Source organism: Elephas maximus, chromosome 10 (assembly GCF_024166365.1).
Source record: "Elephas maximus indicus isolate mEleMax1 chromosome 10, mEleMax1 primary haplotype, whole genome shotgun sequence".
In the NCBI taxonomy this organism is placed as follows: Eukaryota; Metazoa; Chordata; class Mammalia; order Proboscidea; family Elephantidae; genus Elephas; species Elephas maximus.
This window is the reverse complement of record NC_064828.1, coordinates 82,591,340-82,613,940: the sequence shown is the minus strand read 5'-3', so window position 1 is coordinate 82,613,940 and position 22,601 is coordinate 82,591,340. Positions and strand designations below refer to the sequence as shown.

Sequence of the window (22,601 nt, the reverse complement as noted above, 5' to 3'; positions counted from 1 at the left end):
AAATTATGAATAACATTGCAAAGAATGAGAATTCCAGAACACTTAATTGTGCTCATGTGGAACCTGTACTTAGACCAAGAGGCAGTCCTTCGAACAGAACAAGGAGATACTACGTGGTCTAAAGTCAGGAACGGTGTGCTTCAGGGTTGTATCCTTGACTATATGAAAAAGAATGGGGTATCAGGATGGAGGAAGCCTCATTAAAAACCTGTCATATGCAGATGACACAACCTTGCTGGCTGAAAGAAGAGGAGTTGAAGCATTTCCAGATGAATATCAAAGACTACAGCCTTCTGTATGGATTACACCTCAACAAAAAGAGAACAAAAAAACCTCACTACTCGACTAATACGCAACATTGTGATGAACAGAAAAGATTGAAGTTGTCAAAGATTTCATTTTACTTGGATCCACAATCAATGCTCATGGAACCAGCAGTCAAGAAATCAAATGCCGTGCTGCATTGGGCAAATCTGCTGCAGAAGACTTCTTTAAAGTGTTAAAAAGCAAAGATGTCACTTTGAGGACAAAATCGTGCCTGACCCAAGCCATGTTATTTTCAGTCTTCTCATATGCATGTGAAAAGTGGACAATGAATAAGGAAGATCAAAGCAGAATTGACGCATTTGAATTATGGTGTTAAAAGAATGTTGAATATGCCATGGACTGCCAGGAGAATGAACAAATCTGTCTCGGAAGAAGTGCAACCAGATGCTCCTTAGAAGTGAGGATGGTGAGACTTGGTCTCACATACTTTAGGCATCTTATTAGGAGGAACCAGTCCTTGGAGAAGAACATCATACTTGGTAAACTAGATGGTCAGTGAAAAAGAGGAAGACTCTCAATGATATGGACTTACACAGTGGCTGCGACAATGGGCTCCCACATAGCAATGATTGTGAGGATGGCACAGGACTGGGCATTGTTTCATTCTGTTGTACATTGGTTTGCTATGAGTCAGAACTGACTTGATGGCACCTAACAAAAACAACAACAGCTAGAGGACCAATCAGATTGGGTTAACAAGGAAGTAACATTTAAGTTGAGATATTTAAAAGGACTGATTCATGAGACTATCTGGAGGAGGAAAGTTCCAGGAAAGGAAACATCTGGTGCAAAGGCCCTGAGGCAGGAACAAGGTTGCTGCTTTTGAGAAAACAGAAGGAAAGCAAATATGGCTGGGGCAGAGTGGATGAGGATAAGAGTGGTAGAAGGTGAGTTAGGGGTAAACAAGGTCGAGCTTTGTCAGCATGATCAGTGGTTCTCAGTGTGGTCCTAGAACCACCAGGAGCAGGATATGGGAACTTGTTAGAAATGCAAATTCTAGATAGAAATGCTACACCCCAGACATTTGGAATCTAGGGGTGGGGCCCAACATTCTGTGTTTTATCAACCACCACCCCACCCCACCCCCCGGATGATTCTGAGTATTATAGCCAAGAAAACCCTATGGGGCAGTTCTACGCTGTCACATGGGGTCACTATGGGTCGAAATCAACTCAAAGGCGCCGAACAGCAACCACAGGCTAGACTATGCTGTTTTAATTATATTCTAGGTGCAGAAGGAACCTACTGGAAGGTTTAAATAGGGGAATAACATGTCGTGAGTATCTTTTAAATAAAAAAACCGTTGGCCGAGAGGAAAATGGTCTGTAACCAGACAAGAGGAGTAGAAACAAGGGGACAAATTGGATGACCGCTGCAGAAAATCAGGCAAGAGATGGCAATGGTTTGAGTAGGGTGGTGTGTACAGATAGGAGAAGTGAACTGGCTGAAGAAATGTTTTGGAGATTGAGTTAGCGGGAGCTATGGCTGGATTGTGTGCTCTTGGGAAAGTCTTTTAACCCCTCAATGTTTCTGTTTCCTCATCTGTAAAATGTGGATAATGATGCCTACCTTGTAGGGAAATGGTGAGGATTAGTTGAAATACTGAATGGTAGTACTGTACGTGGTTTCTGCATTGTGTGTGAAGGGAAAGAAATGTGCAGGGGAAAAAAAACACAGGGCTGGTAACTCATGGGGTTTCTTCCATCCTTTGCTTTTCCTCTCTGCTGCTTCCTGTCTGCAGTCCCTTGGTGGTACAAGCAGTTAATGTGCTCGGCTGCCAACCAAAAGGTTGGAGGTTTGAGTCCACTCAAAGGTACCTTGGAAGAAAGGCCTGGTGTCTACTTCTGAAACATCTGCCATTGAAAATCTTATGGAGCACAGTTGTACTCTGATGCACATGGGGTCGCCATGAGTTGGAATCAACTCCACAGCAAGTAGCTGTATAATTCCTGTCTTCTTCCTGGTCCTATCCCAGCCCTACCTCCTCCCACCCCTGCCTGCTACATGTGTGGAATGCTACCATGTGTACATGGTGAACGGAAGTGCAGCCTGGTACTTGTGAGGGTCTATATAAGACTGTGTCCACATGGGTGCACTGCCTGGGAAGAGGCCATGACCCTGCTCCTTGGAGAGCACACAGCTGTGGCCTTTCGAGACAATCAAGGAGATTCCATGTAGAGGATTCAGGTGTGCTCAGCACACACAAGCCTGACAGAGGCAAGGGAAATAGAAGCTAAGACCCCAGAGAACTGGCCTCCATCGTCCACAGTGCAGTTCAAAGGCAATGTCCTCAGAAAAGTCATTCCATCCTCCCCCCATCTCACCTGTCTAAAAATAGGGAGCACTGTGGAGACCCTGCCTGTGGCAAATGCTGGGCAGACACACCAGAGCCAAGTATCCTGGGGAAGAAGAGGAGCAGGTAAAGAGTGAGGGGCAGTGATGAAGGGATGGACTCTGAAAGGCTGAGAAAGTTGACTGGCTTCCTGAAAGGCCTAAGACATTAGCTCTGGAAGGTGAACTAGAAACCATATTTACATTACACACGCACACACTCACACATACACACACCATTGAATCAGGCCTGCAGCTCAACAACAGGGGTTGTGATTTTTTTTACTCATATAATTACCCACAAAAATCCCAAGATATAAATAGGGCTTTTGTCCTCCTTCTATAGGCTCAGAGAGGGTCAGGGGTTTAGGAGAACACAGTAAGTAGCAGCAGTGAAACTCACACTCAGGTCTTTTGCCTCCTAGTCTAAGATTCTCTCCATTATACCACAAGGCATCAAATGACCACTGAAGTGCTCTAACTACACCCAGGTTTAGGGTGAGGCAAGTGAGGTGAGTCATGAAAGTGTAGAGTTGGATCATGTCTTTATTTAAAATATTGTTTCATTCATCATGAATTTTTTGTATTAATTCTGATTTTTAAAAATGTTGTATTAAAGTATTATTTACCTTGCTTGCTGAGTTTTTTGGTGTACCCTTAAATTTCTCATCTGTGCCTTGCTCACCTCACCCTAATCCTGGCACTGGATCTATTACTCTATTCTACATCAGCCTCTTTCTTTCACTGTCAGAAGAACTTCAGATATCTAAACACAAAGGAAATAGAATTTCCATTCCTACCTTTATGAACCCCCGCGTGTCTGTCAGTTTGTAGTACTGTGGGGGCTTGCGTGTTGCTGTGATGCTGAAAGCTATTCCACTGGTATTCAGATACCAGCAGGGTCTCCCATGAAGCACAGGTTTCAGCTGAGCTTCCAGACTAAGACAGACTAGGAAGAAGGACCTGGGAGTCTACTTCTGAGAAGCATTAGCCAGTGAAAACCTTATGAATAGCAGCAGAACATTGTCTGGTACAGTGCTGGAAGGTGAGTCTCCCAGGTTGGAAGGCACTCAAAAGATGACTGGGGAAAAACTGCCTCCTCAAAGTAGAGTCGACCTTAATGACATGGATGGAGGAAAGCTTTCGGGACCTTCATTTGCTGATGTGGCATGACTCAAAATGAGAAGAAACAGCTGCAAACATCCATTAATAATTGGAACCTGGAATGTACGAAGTATGAATCTAGGAAAATTGGAAATCGTCAAAAATGAAATGGAATGCATAAACATCAATATCCTAGGCATTAGTGAGCTGAAATGGACTGGTATTGGCCATTTTGAATCAGACAATCATATAGTCTACTATGCTGGGAATGACAACTCAAAGAGGAATGGTGTTGCATTCATTGTCAAAAAGAACGTTCCAAGATCTATCCTGAAGTACAACGCTGTCAGTGATAGGATAATATCCATACCCCTACAAGGAAGACCAGTTAATACGACTATTATTCAAATTTATGCACCAACCACTAGGGCTAAAGATGAAGAAATAGAAGATTTTTTATCAGCTGCTGCAGTCTGAAATTGATTGAACATGCAATCAAGATGCATTGATAATTACTGGCGATTGGAATGCAAAAGTTGGAAACAAAGAAGAAGGATCAGTAGTTGGAAAATATGGCCTTGGTGATAGAAACAATGCCGGAGATCGAATGATAGAATTTTGCAAGACCAACGACTTCTTCATTGCAAATACCTTCTATCACCAACATAAACGGCAACTATATACATGGATCTCGCCAGATGGAACACACAGAAATCAAATTGACTACATCTGTGGAAAGAGACGATGGAAAAGCTCAATATCATCAGTCAGAACAAAGCCAGGGGCTGACCGTGGAACACACCATCAATTGCTCATATGCAAGTTCAAGCTGAAACTGAAGAAAATCAGAGCAAGTCCATGAGAGCCAAAATAGGACCTTGAGTATATCCCACCTGAATTTAGAGACCATCACAAGAATAGATTTGATGCATCAAACACTAGTGACTGAAGACCAGAAGAGTTGTGGAATGACATCAAGGACATCATCCATGAAGAAAGTAAGAGGTCACTGAAAAGACAGGAAAGAAAAAAAGACCAAGATGGATGTCAGAGGAGACTCTGAAACTTGCTGTTGAGCATCGAGCAGCTAAGGCAAAAGGAAGAATTGATGAAGTAAAAGAACTGAACAGAAGATTTCAAAGGGTGGCTCGAGAAGACAAAATAAAGTATTATAATGACATGTGCAAAGAGCTGGAGATGAAAAACCAAAAGGAAGAACACACTCCGTATTTCTAAAGCTGAAAGAACTAAAGAAAAAATTCAAGCCTCAAGTTGCAATAGTGAAGGATTCTACAGGGAAAATATTAAATGACGCAGGAAGCATCAAAAGAAGATGGAAGGAATACACAGAGTCATTATACCAAAAAGAGTTAGCCGATGTTCAACCATTTCAAGAGGTGGCATATGATCAGGAACCGATGGTGCTGAAGGAAGAAGTCCAAGCTGCTCTGAGGGCATTGGTGAAAAACAAGACTCCAGGAATTGATGCAATATCAATTGAGATGTTTCAACAAACAGATGCAGTGCTGGAGGTGCTCACTCTTCTATGCCAAGAAATATAGAAGACAGCTTCCTGGCCAACTGACTGGAAGAGATCCATATTTATGCCTATTCCCAAGAAAGGTGATCCAACCTAATGTGGAAATTATAGAACAATATCATTAATATCACACGCAAGTATAATTTTGCTGAAGATCATTCAAAAACGGCTGCAGCAGTATATCAACAGGAAACTGCCAGAAATTCAGGCCGGTTTCAGAAGAGGACGTGGAACCAGGGATATCATTGCTGATGTCAGATGGATCCTGGCTGAAAGCAGAGAGTACGATAAGGATGTTTACCTGTGTTTTATTGACTATGCAAAGGCATTCGACTGTGTGGATCATAACAAACTGTGGATAACATTGGGAAGAATGGGAATTCCAGAACACTTAATTGTGCTCATGAGGACCCTTTACATAGATCAAGAGGCAGTTGTTCTGACAGAACAAGGGGATACTGATTGGTTTAAAGTCAAGAAAGGTGTGCGTCAGAGTTGTACTCTTTCACCATACCTATTTAATCTGTATGCTGAGCAAATAATACGAGAAGCTGGACTATATGAAGAAGAACGGGGCCTCAGGATTGGAGGAAGACTCATTAACAACCTGTGTTATGCAGATGACACAACCTTGCTTGCTGAAAGTGAAGAGGATTTGAAGCACTTACTAATGAAGATCAAAGACATAGCCTTCAGTATGGGCTGCATATCAACATAAAGAAAGCAAAAATCCTCACAACCGGACCAATGAGCAACATCATGATAAACGGAGAAAAGATTGAAGTTGTCAAGGATTTCATATTACTTGGATCCACAATCAACAGCCATGGAAGCAGCAGTCAAGAAATCAAAAGACGCGTTGCATAGGGTAAATCTGCTGCAAAGGACCTCTTCAATGTGTCGAAGAGCAAAGATGTCACCCTGAAGACTAAGGTGGGCCTGGCTCAAGCCATGGTATTTTCAATCACATCATATGCATGTGAAAGCTGGAAAATGAATAAGGAAGACCGAAGAAGAATTGACGGCTTTGAATTGTGGTGTTGGCGAAGGATATTGAACATACCATGAACCGCCAGAAGAACGAACAAATCTGTCTTGGAAGAAGTATGGCCAGAATGCTCCTGAGAGGCAAGGATGGTGAGACTGCATCTTACATACTTTGGGCATGTCGTCAGGAGGGATTAGTCCCTGGAGAAGGACATCATGCTTGGCAGAGTACAGGATCAGCAGAAAAGAGGAAGATCCTCAACGAGGTGGATTGACACAGTGGCTGCAACAATGAGCTCAAGCATAACAACGATTGTAAGGATGGCGCAGGACTGGGCAGTGTTTCGTTCTGTTGTGCGTAGGGTCGCTACAGATCAGAACCGACTGAATGGCACCTAACAACAACAACACCTTTATGAAATTCTTGGCTTCTGCTTTTTAGACTCCACTTCTCAAGAGGAAACACTGGCGACGTAGTAGTTAAGTGCTGTGGCTGCTAACCAAAATGTTGGCAGTTTGAATCCCCCAGGCACTCCCTGGAAACTCTGTGAGGCAGTTCTACTGTATCCTAAAGGTTTGCCATGAGTTGGAATCGACTCAATGGCAACGGGTTTTTTTTTTTTTTTTTAATTCTTAATAAGTTTGCATACTGTGTTCTTCCTAAAATCTCCAAGCTCTGTGAAACTAGCAATAGGCTAGATTCTCACATTAGAGCAAAACATACGCCTCATTGAAGTCCTGCAGCTGAGCTGAGACTAGGACTTGGCCGCCTGGCTCCAGCTCTTTGACAGCTTGGGCCCCATTTTGTCTCTGCTGTTGTTATTGTTATTAGTTGCTGTCGAGTTGGCTCCAATTCATAGCAACCCCATGTTTCCCAGTCCTTGATAGGACAATATTCTATTGTGATCCATAGGGTTTTCTTTGGCTAATTTTCTCAAAAGTAGAACACCAGGTCTTTCTTCCTAATTGTGTTAGTCCGGAAGCTCCACTGAATCCTGTCCACCATGGGTGACCCTTCTGGTGTTTGAAATACTGATAGCATAGCTTCCGGCATCACAGCAACACACAAGCCACCACAGTACGAGATACAGTGGACTTTGTCTCTAAAAACAAAAAAGCCTGTTGCCGTCAAGTCCACTCCAACTGATAGCAACCCTATGAGACTTTGTCTCTAGGTGGTGCAAAACAAGAATTTACCATTTGGCTGGCAGAAGGGAAGAACCCTGAAGTAGAAAACAAGCCATTTAAAAATCTCATAGGCAGAAATTTCTGACAACGCTTGTGACTCACAACACACCACATCCAAAGCGGTGCCAGTCACAATAGCTGACACACAGCCAGCATTCTGTTCTCTTTTCCAGGGCCGCTGCATCACGCAACTCCAGGAGTCAGCATTCCTATTGACTTGCGTGTGAATGGAACTCACTCAGTTGTTGCAGTGTTGCAGCTCTGCTTTAGTTCAGTCCCTGATTGATTCAATCAAGAAAATATGTATACAGTCATCTAATCTTCCATAGAGTTACGTCTCTAAATGAAGGATTTTCTCTACCCAGCCAAGGTACAGCACAGCTTTCCTGGGTTTGCTGTTCACTGGGATCTTTAAAAATTATCCACCAGAAATAGGAGTGGGCTTAGTAAGTGTTTTATCGGGTGGGGAATTAGATGGAATGCAAGTAGCTTTGCCTGCGTATAACTCAGATCCTTAGAAACCAGTCCCTCTCTTCTTAGTCATTAGAAGGTTTTTCTTGGACTTGAGGTTTCATGTCCACAATACAAATCTCTCTTCTTTCTGCTTGGATTAAAATCATTCTTAAAAACTGAGGTCCCCAGCAGAGAGACAAAGCAAGACAGAGAGACAGAACCTCTCCAAAGCCATGAATCAGATAACTAGCCACTTGTTCTTTTCAGTGCTTGGAGCAGACACGCTGTTAAATAAAATGATCTTATAGATCTGCAAGGGGATTTATCAACTTCAGGGCACCCACCCAGTGCCATTGAGTTGATTCCAACTCATAGCGACCCTTCAGGGCACAGCAACAATTTATTCCCAGATTATTGATGTTTTTTACTTCCCCTCTTGATATAGAAAATGGAGAGGAGAGAGAATTTGATCTGTGAATCTTCCTCTCCCCTCCTCCCTTGAAGTGAGGCAGGGCAAACTTGGGCCCAACTAGGGACCAACTAGTCATGTATAGGTTCTAAAATATGTACAGGCCCAACACTGTGGGAATTGGAAATTTAATTCCCCTTTGAAAATAGCTGGATGGATGGATGGATGGAAAGAAAGAAAGGAGGATTCCTGCCTAGGATGAGCAGAGGTATGGCATGTTTTGGGCATAATGAGGAGAGTTGAAGTGCAAAGTTCATGTGGGCAATTGAAAAGGTAAGGTTGTGGAGATGGATGGGCAGACATTAAAGAGAACTTCCAATTCCTGTGATGAAGGGCTTAGTCTTTATTCTCTAAGAAAAGGTGGAGAGGCTAAAATTTTGCAATTTAAAATTCTCTTCTATTCTATAGAGTTGTCCTGCAAGGTATGACAGCCTTGAAAAGGAAGAGTGCCTACTTTAGAAGACTGCTTTTCTAGAAATAGGAAATTCCCCCACTTTCTCCTGAACTTTGGGAAACAGAATGAGTGGCCCTGCTCAGGTTTTTGTCACCACCTTGCCTCTGCCTGTATCCTGAAGCCTAGGTCCATAATCATGCAGTTATCTCCAGTTGCCCTTTCCCTTTAGCTGCAGGTAAGAAGCTCTTCAAGCACTGGGAAAGTGGAGATTTGGAGGAGCAATGGAGTTGATCATGAGCTGCAGCACCCAGTTATGAGCCCAGCCATTCCAGAATGAACACAATGAGTACACCAAGTCCTCAAACGTGGGTGTGCACCCATGGGTATGCCCAACAGTCAGATCTTAATTGTCAGTGGAGACAAAATGATCCTACGTTTTGCCTAAAGGAAGCCATATCCACATGGGTTTTGTCTGATCAGCTCAGCTAGTCATAAGAATGGAGAAGCTGCTATCAACAGAAGGCTCATCAGACGGGTCCAATATAGACACCAAAACCGCAAGGATCCTATGTATGGTCCTCCCACACACATATACACCCAAACACCCTTTTCTCCCACTTTATACCTCCCTACCTGCTTATATTCCCATTCACCTGACCATTCCCCCAAATTGCAAAAAAGTCTTCAGTGAAATCCATCTCTTTGCCTCAGCCTGTCCCATATTTCTGTTGATTCAGCAGGCATTTATGTGGCATAGTAAACCAGGCAAGAGTCTGCTGTAAGTATTTAATAGAGTCAGAGGGACTGCTCCATGGAGTCTTGGGTCCTGCTACTCAAAGTGTGGTCAATGTGCCAGTAGCATTGGCATCCCATGGGAGCTTGTTGGAAATGCAGAACCTCAGGCCTCCTGAATCAGAACCCACACTTTAACAAGCTCTACAGGTGATTCCTATGCACGTTAAAGTTTGAGAAGCACTGCTGTTAGGGCCCCTAAAAAAAAAATACTTTCAAGAGAAAAATCAATTCAAGCCTCCTAAGCCTTCTCAAGAGACAAGGACATTTTTCCATCAGATCTTGGGTGGGGAGGGGTGGGGACAAGCGTGAGTCAGGATGTGGTTTTGTGGAGCTTTTCTGCCCAGGCTCATAGAGCCCAAAACCTAGCAGGGAAAGAGATAAGGGCTTCTGGCATCCAACTAGGAAGATAAAAGGGACTAAAAGAAGCCTCACACAGATGTGAGACTTCAGAAAGCCCCCAGGAAAAGGCTCCTGAGGCTCCATGTCAAAGAAGCTTTGTGAGTATTAGTTGGCCTGGAGCAATGAGGATACATTTAGAAGTGATGAAAGGGAACCCTTTGTGATATAGTGAAGAGCCATTTAGTAGGAAAGAAGAGGAAGGAGGTCACTAAGTTAGAAGCCCAGCCTGTTACTTAGAGATTATTTCTAACGTGAAAGGGCCAAAGGGTTAAGAAACCACCTACTCACAACATGATGCAGAAGACAGATCTACTTATTACCTGCTTGTGCTACCTGAATTTAAAGGGGAGAAATCTGTGGTTCCCCTCTGTGGTTGCATCTTGGGAATGGCACTGAGAACTTATCCACCTGCTTGTAGGAAAGAAGCTATAGGAGTAATAAAGGACATTTACTAAAGTCCCAGATCTGCTGCTTACTAGCTGTGTGACCCTGCACAAGTTACTTAAACCTTCTGAGCATCAGTTCTTTTCACCTTTAAAATGGAAGTAATAATATCTGTGTTTCACAACTCAAGTAAGAATGAAATAAGAGAGTTTTTCTCCTGGTGTTGGACACAAAATAAAAGTATATATTATCTTAGATTTCTCCCTTCCTTGTATAAAGTGAAATTCATAGGGTTCTTCTCCAATGTAGTATTCATCCATTCAGCAAATAACTGCTGTTTCCTCACCCTTTCACCCTTAAGGAGATCAATGGTGAAAGAGTATGCTTCCTTTTGCAGCACCCTGAGGACAAGTGGCATGACCTGGAATTGGGTGTCTTTAATGCAAACAAATGTTCTGAGGAGCCAGCCAGGAAACCCAAAAATGTATGTTTCCTAATCCCTTCTGAGTTGTTGGTGGGAGGCCTCCTGGGAGCATCTCCTTTGGGTAGTGGCTTGAAACCCTGTGCCCTTTGGCATCTCCCTCTGCGGAGGGCTCAGAGGAGAGTAGGTGCAGGTTCTGGAGCCTCTGAGAGCATTATTGGTTCTAGGAGCAGCTGCTTGGACTATCTGACCCTAGGACCTTTCAGTAACTCCCACTGAGACAGAAGGAGGAATTGGGAATAGGGGAGACATTCAAAGGCCTAACACAAACCAAGGACTTAGATTCGGGTTGTTGGAGAGATCTCCTTTAGATTGGACAAATACACCCACTGCCACTGAATCAATTCCAACCCATAGTGACCCAACAGGACAGAGTAGAACTGCCCCCATAGGATTTCCAAGCCTATAAATCCTTACAGAAGCAGACTGTGACATCTTTCTGCCATAGAACAGTGGGCGGGTTCTAACCACCAACCTTTCAGTTAGCAGCCAAGCTCTTTAACCATTGCACCAACAGGGCTCCTGGACAAATGCAGTGGTTTAAGTAAGCAGAGGACTTATTTATATTGGGCTTCTGCTCTCTCTGTCCACTGAGAATTCTTAGTCATTTCATCAAAGTAGCCTTCAAAACCATTTTTTTTTTGTTCCTGATGAGTTATATTTTTACTGCAAAAGACAGAGTAGATTCATGCCTTAAAACCCCAGGCTCATTATGACGTGTTAGAAATTCACTTTTAGTCACTCAGCAAATCCTGATTGAGGGTTATCTCCATGCCAGTCACTGGGACAACAGCAGGAAGTAGAAGATGAGTTCCCTGTATTTATGGAGCTTACATTCTACTGTGAACAGACTACAAACAAGGAAATGAATAAACAAGCTGATTTCAGGCTGTGATGTGCACTGAAGCAAATGAGCAGAGTACCCTCATGGAAAATCCCAGTGGTGGGAGGAGTCCCTTTTGGTAGGGTGGCCAAGGAAGGCCTGTATAAGGAAGTGGTGTTTATACCTAGACCCACTGGATAAGGACAAGCAAAGACCTGGGTGAAGAGCATCCCAGGCAGAGGAAAAGGGAAGAGCAAGGATGATACACCAAGTCAGAAAGGACTTGAGTTGAGGAATAGAAAGACCAGTGTATCTGGAACTCACCAGCAAGGGGAGGACATTCTGAATGAGGCCAGAGAGACTGACAGGAACTGACTCATGTAGGATCCTCTAGGCATGGTAAAGACTTTGTATTTATTCAAATTATGTTGTTGTTAAAAAGACCATACTTAATGGTCTGACTGAGACTAGAGGAATCCCGGCGGTCATGGTCCCCAAACCTTCTGTTGGCACAGGACAGGAACCATTCCCGAAGACAACTCATCAGACATGAAAGGGACCGGACAGTGGGTAGGAGAGAGATGCTGATGAAGAGTGAGCTAATTATATCAGGTGGACACTTGAGACTGTGTTGGCATTTCCTGTCTGGAGGGGGGATGGGAGGATAGAGTGAGTTGGAAGCTGGCAAAATTGTCACGAAATGAGAGACTGGAAGGGCTGACTCATTAGGGGGAGAGCAAGTGGGAGTACGGAGTAAGGTGTATATAAACTTATATGTGACAGTCTGACTTGATTTGTAAACGTTCACTTGAAGCTCAATAAAAGTTAATAAAAAAAAAATTATGTTGTTGTTGTTATTAGGTGTGGTCCAGTCAGATCTGACTCATACCAACCCTATGTACAACAAAATGAAATGCCGCCCAGTTCTGCACCATCCTCACAATTGTTGCTATGTTTGAGTCTGTTGTTGCAGCCAATATGTCAATCTATCTCGTTGAGGGCCTTCCTCTCTTTTACTGACCCTCTACTTTACCGAACATGATGTCCTTCTCCAGCGACTGGTCCCTCCTGATAACATGCCCAAACTACCTGAGACGAAGTCTCATCATCCTCCTTTCTAAGGAGCATTCTGGCCGTACCTCTTCCAAGACAGATTTGTTCATTCTTCTGGCAGTCCATGGTATAGTCCTTATTCTTCACCAACACTGTGATTCAAATGCATCAATTCTTCTTCGGTCTTCTTCATTCATACAGCTTTCGCATGTATATGAGGCGATTGAAAATATCATGGCTTGGGTCAAGCACACCTTAGCCCTCAGTGTAATATCTTTGCTTTTTAACACTTCGAAGAGGTCCTGTGCAGCAGATTTGCCCAATGCAATACGTTCTTTAATTTCTTGACTGCTACTTCCATGGGCATTGATTGTGGATACAAGTAAAACGAAATCCTTGACAATTTCAATATTTTCTACATTTATCATGATGTTGGAGCCCTGATGCTGCAGTGGTTAAGAGCTTTACTGCTAAACAAAAGGTCAGTAGTTCAAAACCACCAACTGCTCCTTGGAAACCCTATATGGGGCAGTTCTACTCTGTCCTATATGATCGGTATGAGTCAGAATCAACTCACCAGCAACGAGTTTGATATTTTTTGGTTTTGGCTTGTCGTGATGTTACTTATCAGTACAGTTGTGAGAATTTTTGTTTCCTTTATGCTGCAGTGTCATCCATACTGAAGGCTGTAGTCTTTGATCTTCATCAGTAAGTGATTCAAGTCCTCATTGCTTTCAGCAAGCAAGGTTGTGTCACCTGCATTTTGCAGGTTGTTAATAAGACTTCCTCCAGTCCTGATGCTGCATTCTCCTTGTAGTCCAACTTCTTGGATTACTTACTCAGCATATAAATTACACTTTAACATAAAACCAAACCAAAAACCAAACCCAGCACCGTAGAGTCGATTCCAACTCATAGTTACCCTATGGAACAGAGTAGAACTGCCCCAAAGAGTTTCCAAGGAGTGCCTGGAGGATTCGAACTGCTGACCCTTTGGTTAGCAGCTGTAGCACTTAACCACTATGCCACCAGGGTTTCCCCTTAACATAAAGAAGACAAAAATCCTCACAACTGGACCAATAAGTAGCATCATGATAGATGGAGAAAATATTGATGTCAAGGATTTCATTTTACTTGGATCCACAATCGGTGCCCATGGAAGCAGCAGTAAAGAAATCAAATGCTGTATTGCATTGGGCAAATCTGCTGCAAAGAGATTTCTTTAAAGTGTTAAAAGCAAAGATGTCTCTTTGAGAAATAAGCTGTGCCTGACCCAAGCCATGGTGTTTTCAATCGCCTCATATGCATGAGAAAGCTGTACAATGAATAAGGAAGACAGAAGACAAATTGATGCTTTTGAATTATGATGTTGACAAAGAATATTGAATATACCATTTTCACCATGGACTACCAGAAGAATGAACGAGTCTGTTTTGGAAGAGGTACAGCCAGGACGCTCCTTGGAAGTGAGGTTGGCGAGACTTCATCTCATGTAGTTTGCATATGTTATCAGGAGGGACCAGTCCCTGGAGAAGGACATCATGCTTGGTAGGGTGGAAGGTCAGGGAAAGAGAGGAAGACCCTCAACTAGATGGACTGACACAGTGACTGCAACAATGGGCTTAAACATAGCAATGATTGTGAGGATGGTGCAGGACCGGCCAGAGTTTCATTCTGTTGTACATAAGAGTACTATGAGTCGGAACTGACTAGTTGGCACCAAACAAGTACAGTGAAAGGATAAAATACTGACACACACCTTTCCTGGTTTTAAACCATGCAGTATCCCCTTGTTTTGTTCAAACAACTGCCTCTTTGTCTATGTACAGGTTCCACACAAGCACAATTAAATGTTCTGGAATTCCCATTTTCACAATGTTATCCATAATTTGTTAGGATCCACATGATCGAATGCCTTTCCACAGTCAATGAAACAACAAGTAAGGACCCTTCTGGTATTCTGTGCTTTCAGCCAAGATCCATCCGACATTAGCAATGATATCCCCCATTCCGTGTCATCTTGTGAATCTGGCTTGAATTTCTGGAAGTTCCCTGTATTGATATATTGTTTCAACCATTTTTGAATTATCTTCAACAAAATTTTAGTTGTGTGTGATATTAATGATATTTCTTGATAGTTTCCACATTCAGTTGGGTCACCTTTCTTTGGAATGGGCACAAATGTAGATCTCTTCAAGTTGGTTGACCAGGTAGCTGTCTTCCAAATTTCTTGGCATAGATGAATGAGCACCTCTGGTGCTACATCCTTTTGTTGAAACATCTCAATTGGTATTCTGTCAATTCCTGGAACCTTGTTATTTGCCAGTGCCTTCAGGGAAGCTTAGACTTCTTCCTTTAATACCATCAATGCTTGATAATATGCTGCCTTCTGAAGTGGTTGAATGTCAAACAATTCTTTTTGGTACAGTGACTGTGTGTATTCCTTCCATCTTCTTTTGATATTTTCTGTGTCATTCAATATTTTGCTCATACAATCTTTCAATATTGCAACTTGAGGCTTGAATTTTTTCTTCAGTTTTTTCAGCTTCAGAAATGTTCTTCCCTTTTGGTTTTCTACCTCCAGGTGTTTGCACATTTCGTTATAATACGTTACTTTGTCTTCTCGAGCTACCCTTTGAAATAGTCTGTTCATCTCTTTTACTTCATCATTTAGCTACTGTAAGTTCAAGAGCAAGTGTCAGAGCCTTTTTCTGACATCCATTTTGGTCTTTTCTTTCTTTTTAATGGCCTTTTGCTTTCTTCATGTATGCTGTCCTTGATGAAATCCCACAACTCATCTGGTCTTCAATCATTAATGTTCAATGAGTCAAATCTATTCCAGTTATGGGGGTTTTAATAGGACCTGAATTGCATTTTTAATAGGTAACTTTTAACTCCAGCTATTATATGAGGAAGGTATTGGAGAAGGAGGGCAAAGGCAGCATCAGGAAAACCAATTAGGAGACTATTGCAAAGTCCAAAGAAGAGGTTGTGGTGTTTTGACCAAGGTCTTGATAGGACTGGGAAAGGTGGTGGTGGATTAGATGTGGTACAGGGTGGGGGGGTTCAGGTAAGAAGGAGTGTGAAGAAAAGAAAGGAATAAAGGTTGATTCCAGGTTTGGGGCAATTTGTTAGATGATGGCACCATTGACTGAGATGGAGAAGAACAGGTTTAGAAACAGAATTTAAGACCTGGCTGGGTGCCTCCTACTAAAGTTAAATGTTCTTGTGGCCTCATTTGTGGCTTGAGTGGTAGTGAGAACTTCTTCAGTTTTCAAGAGCTGGAAGGGATTTCTCTAGCCTCTAGGCAAGGAAGCACCTAAATCCAAACAGATGCTCTCTATGCCTTCCACATAAAAGGTCTCAGTGGAGGAAGCCTACAACCCACCATCTCCACTCATTCCACCCTCCAACTGTTGTTCCAGCTGGCAAATCTAAGTTTTTCTTGCTGCTACTTCATGTCTGTCCTCATTTCTCTGCCAAAGATGTCGGTGGCTTCTCTTTTTCTGTTTATCTCTTCGTTAAATGTATTGAGCACAAGCAATGCCATGTTGTATGAGATACAAGGTCTCATACAGAGCCTAGAGCTTGTTGCTGATGGGGGCACAAGACCAGATTTTTAGAGAATTTGAGAGTTGTTCTCCATGTTACCCCTTAACATTCCAAGCCCCTCTTGGAATCTATCATCCTGTTTTCTCTAAACCTTTCCTGCCCTGACTTCTATTTCCAGTCGGTATCATCTCTTGGGTCACCAGCTCTTTTTGTTGAGTTTCTCTTATTTTCTGACTAAGTGACTGTAGATGATAAGATTTCCATATGTATTTTACTCTCAAACTACCAAGCTCGGATTGTTATTACTTACTTACATTATTATGTTGTTGTTGTTTTCGGGTGCTGTCACGTTGATGCTGACTCACAGCAACCCCATGTGACAGCGTAGAACTGCCCCATAGCATTTTCTTGGCTGTAATCTTTACCGAAGCAGATCACTAAGTCTTTCTCCCACAGAGCCGCTGAGTGGGTTTGAACCACCAACCTTTTGTTTAGCAGCCAAGCTCTAACCAGGGCTCCTTTACATTAATGTAAGTAAGAAAATTGCTGTTTATTAAACACTGACTAGGCGACATGTACCCTGCCAAATGCTTTACATGCATTATCTCATTCAAGAACACTAGAATATAAAAAAAAAAAAGGATATAGACATTATTAATTCCATTTTTTAATTGAGACTTGGAGAGCTTTAGCAAGTTGCCCAAGTTCACACAGCTAGTGAGCAGTGGAGGTGGGATTTGAACCCAGGTCATCAGTCTCCATCACCAGTGCACCCACTCTGCCAATGCCTCTGCTGTGGAAGAAGGAAGATCCAAGGATTATGGCCCTTTCACAGGTTGAACAATCAGGCTTTCTATGGTGGCTCGCCAGGCTTTTCTGCAGCTGGGGAGGGTGTAGCAAGTGATGAAGGTTTGAAGTCTTTGTTTTTGTAGGTGGTGGGGTGGCAGGGGCAGGGGTTTATTAGTAACTGCTATGGCATTCACTTCAGGAACAGTGGGCCTACATCTGATACTACAGGAGCGACAGTGTGGACCATGGAAGCTCTGCAGAAGCTGACCTCAGAAAGCTCAGGAAAGCAGAGAGATTGTATCACGTCAGAATGTAAAGATATCCCTACTTTAGAAAAAAGAATAAAGGGAGGATCTGAAGGCCTCGATCTCCTCAGCAAAGGGGAGACATTAAGACACCAGGGTTGGAAAGGATACATGCCCATGGCAGCTGAACAGGACACCAGCATAGGCTCCTTCTTTCTTAATGCCAGGGGAAACATCCCCACATCCACCCCCTGAGCAGTGTCTCACAGCCTCCCAGGAAAGACCTGAGCATCTGGTCCAAAATGTCTCCTTTGTTATGGCCTGGGGTTGGGAGACACCCAGGCCCACTTCTGTTTTTAAAACTCTTCGTAATATTAAAAGAGAGGGAGAGAAATGCAAAACAGGGTTACTAAAATGATTTTATATTTTAAATGTTTACATTAACAAAATAACACTTTTTAATTACAAAAAATATAATTGTGCTATTTGCAAGATAATTGTATGACTTATAAGCTAACCATAATTCAGAGCTTCCTAGAATTAATGTGGTCCAGTCAATTATATCCCTGGGATTGCAGACACTAGATTGGAGGGTGCATCCTCAGTAGTTTCAGAGGCCTACTGTGAGCTACCTGAATGTGTGACTTGAGCCAAATGGCCTCCTGGCTCCCCTGTGATAGTCACTGCCATGGAGAAGGGAAGTTCTATTTCCCACAGGCCGGCTTGCAGCCCCCCTACCCTTCTGCCCTGTCTATAAAATAAACCTTCCAGATCAACATCAGCTGATTTCAAAAGTCAAAAAATTCTCCCTTGCCCTCAAAACAAGAAGGATAAAGAAACAAACGTGAGAAACCATAATGCCTGACCCTTTATATGTGTATTATTTCATGGCTCTCATAACCGTCCTGTGATGGTGTAAGCATTATTTGTCCCTTTTGTATATCAGTTCAATTATTTCTCCAAGGTCACACAGAAGATTGAGGATTAGAATCCAGAGCCTTTGACTGCAAAGCTGAGCTCTTCCCATGTTTTTGAGTAAGATCACACCATGAAACCACACACAGCCCCAGAGGAGCCCATTGAGGCTGGAGGGAGGTTGGGGCAGCCATGCCCCTCCGTGCCCGTGTGGTGTGGCAAACTTTGACCTTTTTGGATCTTTTCACTGTTTCCTTCTTTTCCTGTGTCTTCACCTGGCTGGCTTGCCCTCAGTCTGCTCTGTGCTTATGATACTTATTTTTCCATTCACAGCAAAACAATTCACATCAAGGTAATTGATGATGAGGCGTATGAGAAAAACAAGAATTACTTCATTGAGATGATGGGCCCCCGCATGGTGGATATGAGTTTTCAGAAAGGTGTAGTACCCTGTCCTCCACATTAACGTTAACCTTCTTCTCTGCTCTTCTGTTTCTTTCTTTCTCCCATCTGTTTACTCCGACTCTTCCTCTTTTCTTCCACCTCTCTCGTTCCCTTTCTCTTGTTTCCTCTCTTATTCTCTTTCTCTTTTTTCATCTCTCCCTTTCCTCTCTCTGCTCCCTGATCTATCCTAACACCCACCAGCCTGTCACATGGTACCAATAAGAGAGATGCTCAAGAGTCAATGGTAAATTTTATGGGATGAAGAAATGGGTATATATAGAGAGAGAGAGAGAGGCCAGCCAGAGCCCTGAGAGTATCACATATGAGGCTCTCTGTGTCTCCTGAATGGCTTAGTATTCAGGAAAGAAAAAAGACAGATAGCACAGAACCAGGGAGAAGGACGGTACTGGGAAACTGACCCCGGCTCTAGCACAGATTTCCAGAGGCAGTTATACTCAGGGCTAATTTATAGTTCTTGGAAGTTGAGAATCAATGTATTCGGGTTTTGGCTCTATTTATGGTTCATCCCACTCCCCAAAACAGGCCTCGGGAGCCATTTCATCTGTCATATACCTATTAACAAGGCACAATCCTCCTCCGAACATTATGGAGTTGAAAACACAGGTATGAGTTCCAAGACTAGGTAAAGACTTACCTGCCTTGTCCCCCTCCCCCCCTTCACACTAAGAACACCTAGGTATGGAGGCAGAAAGTAAGACTAGTGGGAAAAAGAACTCTGAACTGGGTAGGAGCTTCCCCAAGAAGTCCTTGGGAATTCTAAGAGTAGACAGAGCTTTTACCTTCAACTAAATGGCAAGTCAAAGAACTCTACTTCAGGACAGGCCATACTGTGGGAGGGGCAGCATTCTTTCCCTGTCCTACCTATCAGTCATGCTCCTTTAGGCCATTGCCATAGTCACAGGCACCCCATTCCCATCCCACTGTCCTTGCAACAGGAAAATAGTCCAGGCTCACATCTCCTACATAGTCCCACAGTGCCATGTTCAGGTCCTAGAGAAAAAAATCCTGGAATATGCTTCTTGACAGTCAGTGAATTTTGTCTTTTGTCCGCTGAGTAAAGCATGAAAAGACAACCAAAAAAAAAAATAGGAAGAAGGGGCCAAAAAGTAACAAAAACTGTAGTTGTAAAATACACACACACATCACATGCACACACTCACACACACACCATGTGCACAGCAAGTCCTGTGCCCAGTGAATCATCTCAGATCAATCTACCACTTTACAGATAGCAAAGCCAAGCACACCTTCAGAACGTAAGAGGAAGATCATAGAATCTGAGCAGATATTCTAGGCTATCACCTGTTAGCACCTCTTTGCCCAGTTAGCTCTGAAGCCAAAAAAGCATGCCTGAAATACAATCACAGCTCACTGGTGGGACCCGCTGACCATCATTATGTGCTGTGAAGTATCAGGAGAAGCCACACAGAGAGAGTCAGGTCCAGATAGCAGCTTTTCCACGTGGTGATGACCTGAGCCAGCTACATGCTAGCCTTTGGAGAAAAGTGATTTTCAAGGAAACTTTGCTTCCCTGCATGATTTGGTTTTAAAAGACACTATGCTTTGTGAAGGCTCCCAATGATAAACAGAAACCTCCATCACCTTGTCCCTCAGACCCATAATAATCAGCATTTAAAGAAGCCAGCCTTGGGACACAATGCACCTATTTCATAAAAGTCAAAAAGAGATTTTGAATTTGATTTCCATCATTTGCTTCACATTTTTCCAGGTGTGCATCAGCTGCAAATATTAAAGGACACCTATATCATATTGTGGTTTTTACGTATTTATTTTAGTTCCCACCACTGATACCCTATGAGATAAAGGAAGAGAAAGATAATAGAATTCTGCCTCCTTTTCTCTCTCCCTCTCTCTGGTTTCCCTTCATCATAAATACTTTTAAAATTTTTTCATGAGATTCATGTGAGAAGGGGATATAGACACAAGGAAGGGAAACAGACCGTAGGTTCTGTTGGCCATATTTTCTGCTGTGGAAGGCTCCCGGGTACTTCCCAGTGGACCAGTAGTTTACCCACTGCCCAAAGAAATGCCACTGCTACCATGTGACACCAAATGGAATGTGCTGCCCGATCCATTTCCTACTAACCATCAACAGGATCTAAAACGACTCCTTCCCACTTTCACCTACCCCCTTCTTCCTTCCTGCCCATTCCCTTCCTGTCTTCCTGGCTCCCTTCCTTTGCGCACCTTTCCTTGCCTCCTGGCTCCCTTTCCTGGTCATAAGAACAACTATTACCAAGGAGATGAGAACAGCTAAGACCATTTTTTATGTAAGAACAACACAATCCACCATAGTCCTGTGAAAAGCCACCACAGCGGGACTGGAGTGCATGTGCCAAGAGTGATGGGGAATGGTTTTAAAGGCTGTGCTCCAGGTGACCAACCAACCAACCGACTCAGTCGACACACTCTTTCTCTTGTTGTCCCTACAGGAAAACCGTAAGGGTTAAAATAGTAGATGAGGAGGAATACGAAAGGCAAGAGAATTTCTTCATTGCCCTTGGTGAACCGAAATGGATGGAACGTGGAATATCAGGTGTGAGATTCTTTAAAAAAAAAAAATAATATTAAGAAAGAAAAAAGTTAAACAAACTGGAAAACAACAAAAAAGAAAAAGCAACTACATTTTTTCTGCCCCCTTTTTCTCCCTTCTCCTCCTTTCTCCTTTTGACCAACATACTTTTTTTTATTCTTTTCCCTCCTGTATTCTCGCTCTCACCCTGTTTCGGTATCATCTCTGCCTTCTTAGCCTTAGCTTATTTCCAGTCCTCCTTTCCCACTTTCTGGGCAGCATTGCAGCCTCAACTCCTCATTACCCTAATGAGTTACTTCCCGTGTTTTGCTCCAATTATCTAATTACCATTGTCCCCTGCACTCCTCCCACACATACTGTAACCTATAAATATGAAAACTCCTCGGTGGGTGGGGAGAAGAAGAAAAAGAAAGGAATGTGATGCGATGCATGCCTGTGCACCTTCTCTGCCTTCTTCCCTTCCCAGCCCCTCACTCTCTAGCCTGGATTCAATGTGGGTGGGTCTGGGCTGGGAGTTGGAGCCCATGTTGCAATGATGCTTTGACAGTTTTCTGCTGTGTTCCCCAACCTCCGCTGAGCGCTTGGCAGGTTATTCACTTGCAGAGTGGCTTACAGGCCTCTCTGCCCTTTATGGAGGTAAGTGTATTATCTGGTTATTTCATGACTGGGTAGACCATGGCATGGGAAGGTATACCAGTTGTCAGAGGCCATGGAAAGAACTGACTTCTGAGATAAACATGCAATTTGGAATAATGAGCTATTCTGCCACCCCCTGGCGTTTCACCACATCCCATTTTACCCTTGTTTGAGCCTCCAAGGTGTGGTACCTTACTCAGGCTACTTTGGGATAATACAACCTCTAAATCAGAAAATTGAGAGTTTGCAGAAGGAAGGAAGTATTCCAGGTATGGATATTTCCTTAGCCAATGGGCTGTGGAAAAGGACTGACATTGGGAAGGCCCAGAGTTTTATTTGTGGGTTTTCCAACAGGAGAAGGGCCTCTAAACAGTCTAGTTGGTGCTATTCCCTGAGAGACACAGATGTTGAATGGCTCACTGAAGCCTGCCTGTGTTGGCATCTGCAAGTGAGCATATTGCCCAGATCCCAAGATAATTCTCATCCCACACCAAAGAAGTGACCACATCGCCTCCTTTCCCAGGACATGCATCTTGGAAGACCTGCCAGGGCTTCATCTCTAAGGGGCTGATTGTGTTGCAATCAGGGTAAATGTAGGAAAGAGTTTCTTCCCCTGAAGAAAATGGTAGAAAGCTACTACTTGGGAAGTGTGGGAAGAATAGATGTGGGAATGGGAAAGGGTGCTCCTGGGAAATACCAAAGGAGGGCACTCATACT

The 22,601-nt window shown here is 43.2% G+C and overlaps 1 protein-coding gene across 1 annotated transcript in view; it reads left to right on the top strand.

Moving 5' to 3' along the window:
• SLC8A3 (solute carrier family 8 member A3) overlaps nucleotides 1–22,601 on the top strand; it is a 200,372-nt gene that overhangs the window by 160,128 nt on the left and 17,643 nt on the right. The window contains exon 3 of the mRNA XM_049897952.1: nucleotides 18,563–18,669. Within this exon, the coding sequence (XP_049753909.1) occupies nucleotides 18,563–18,669 (107 nt within the window). The remainder of the gene's footprint in view (nucleotides 1–18,562; nucleotides 18,670–22,601) is intronic.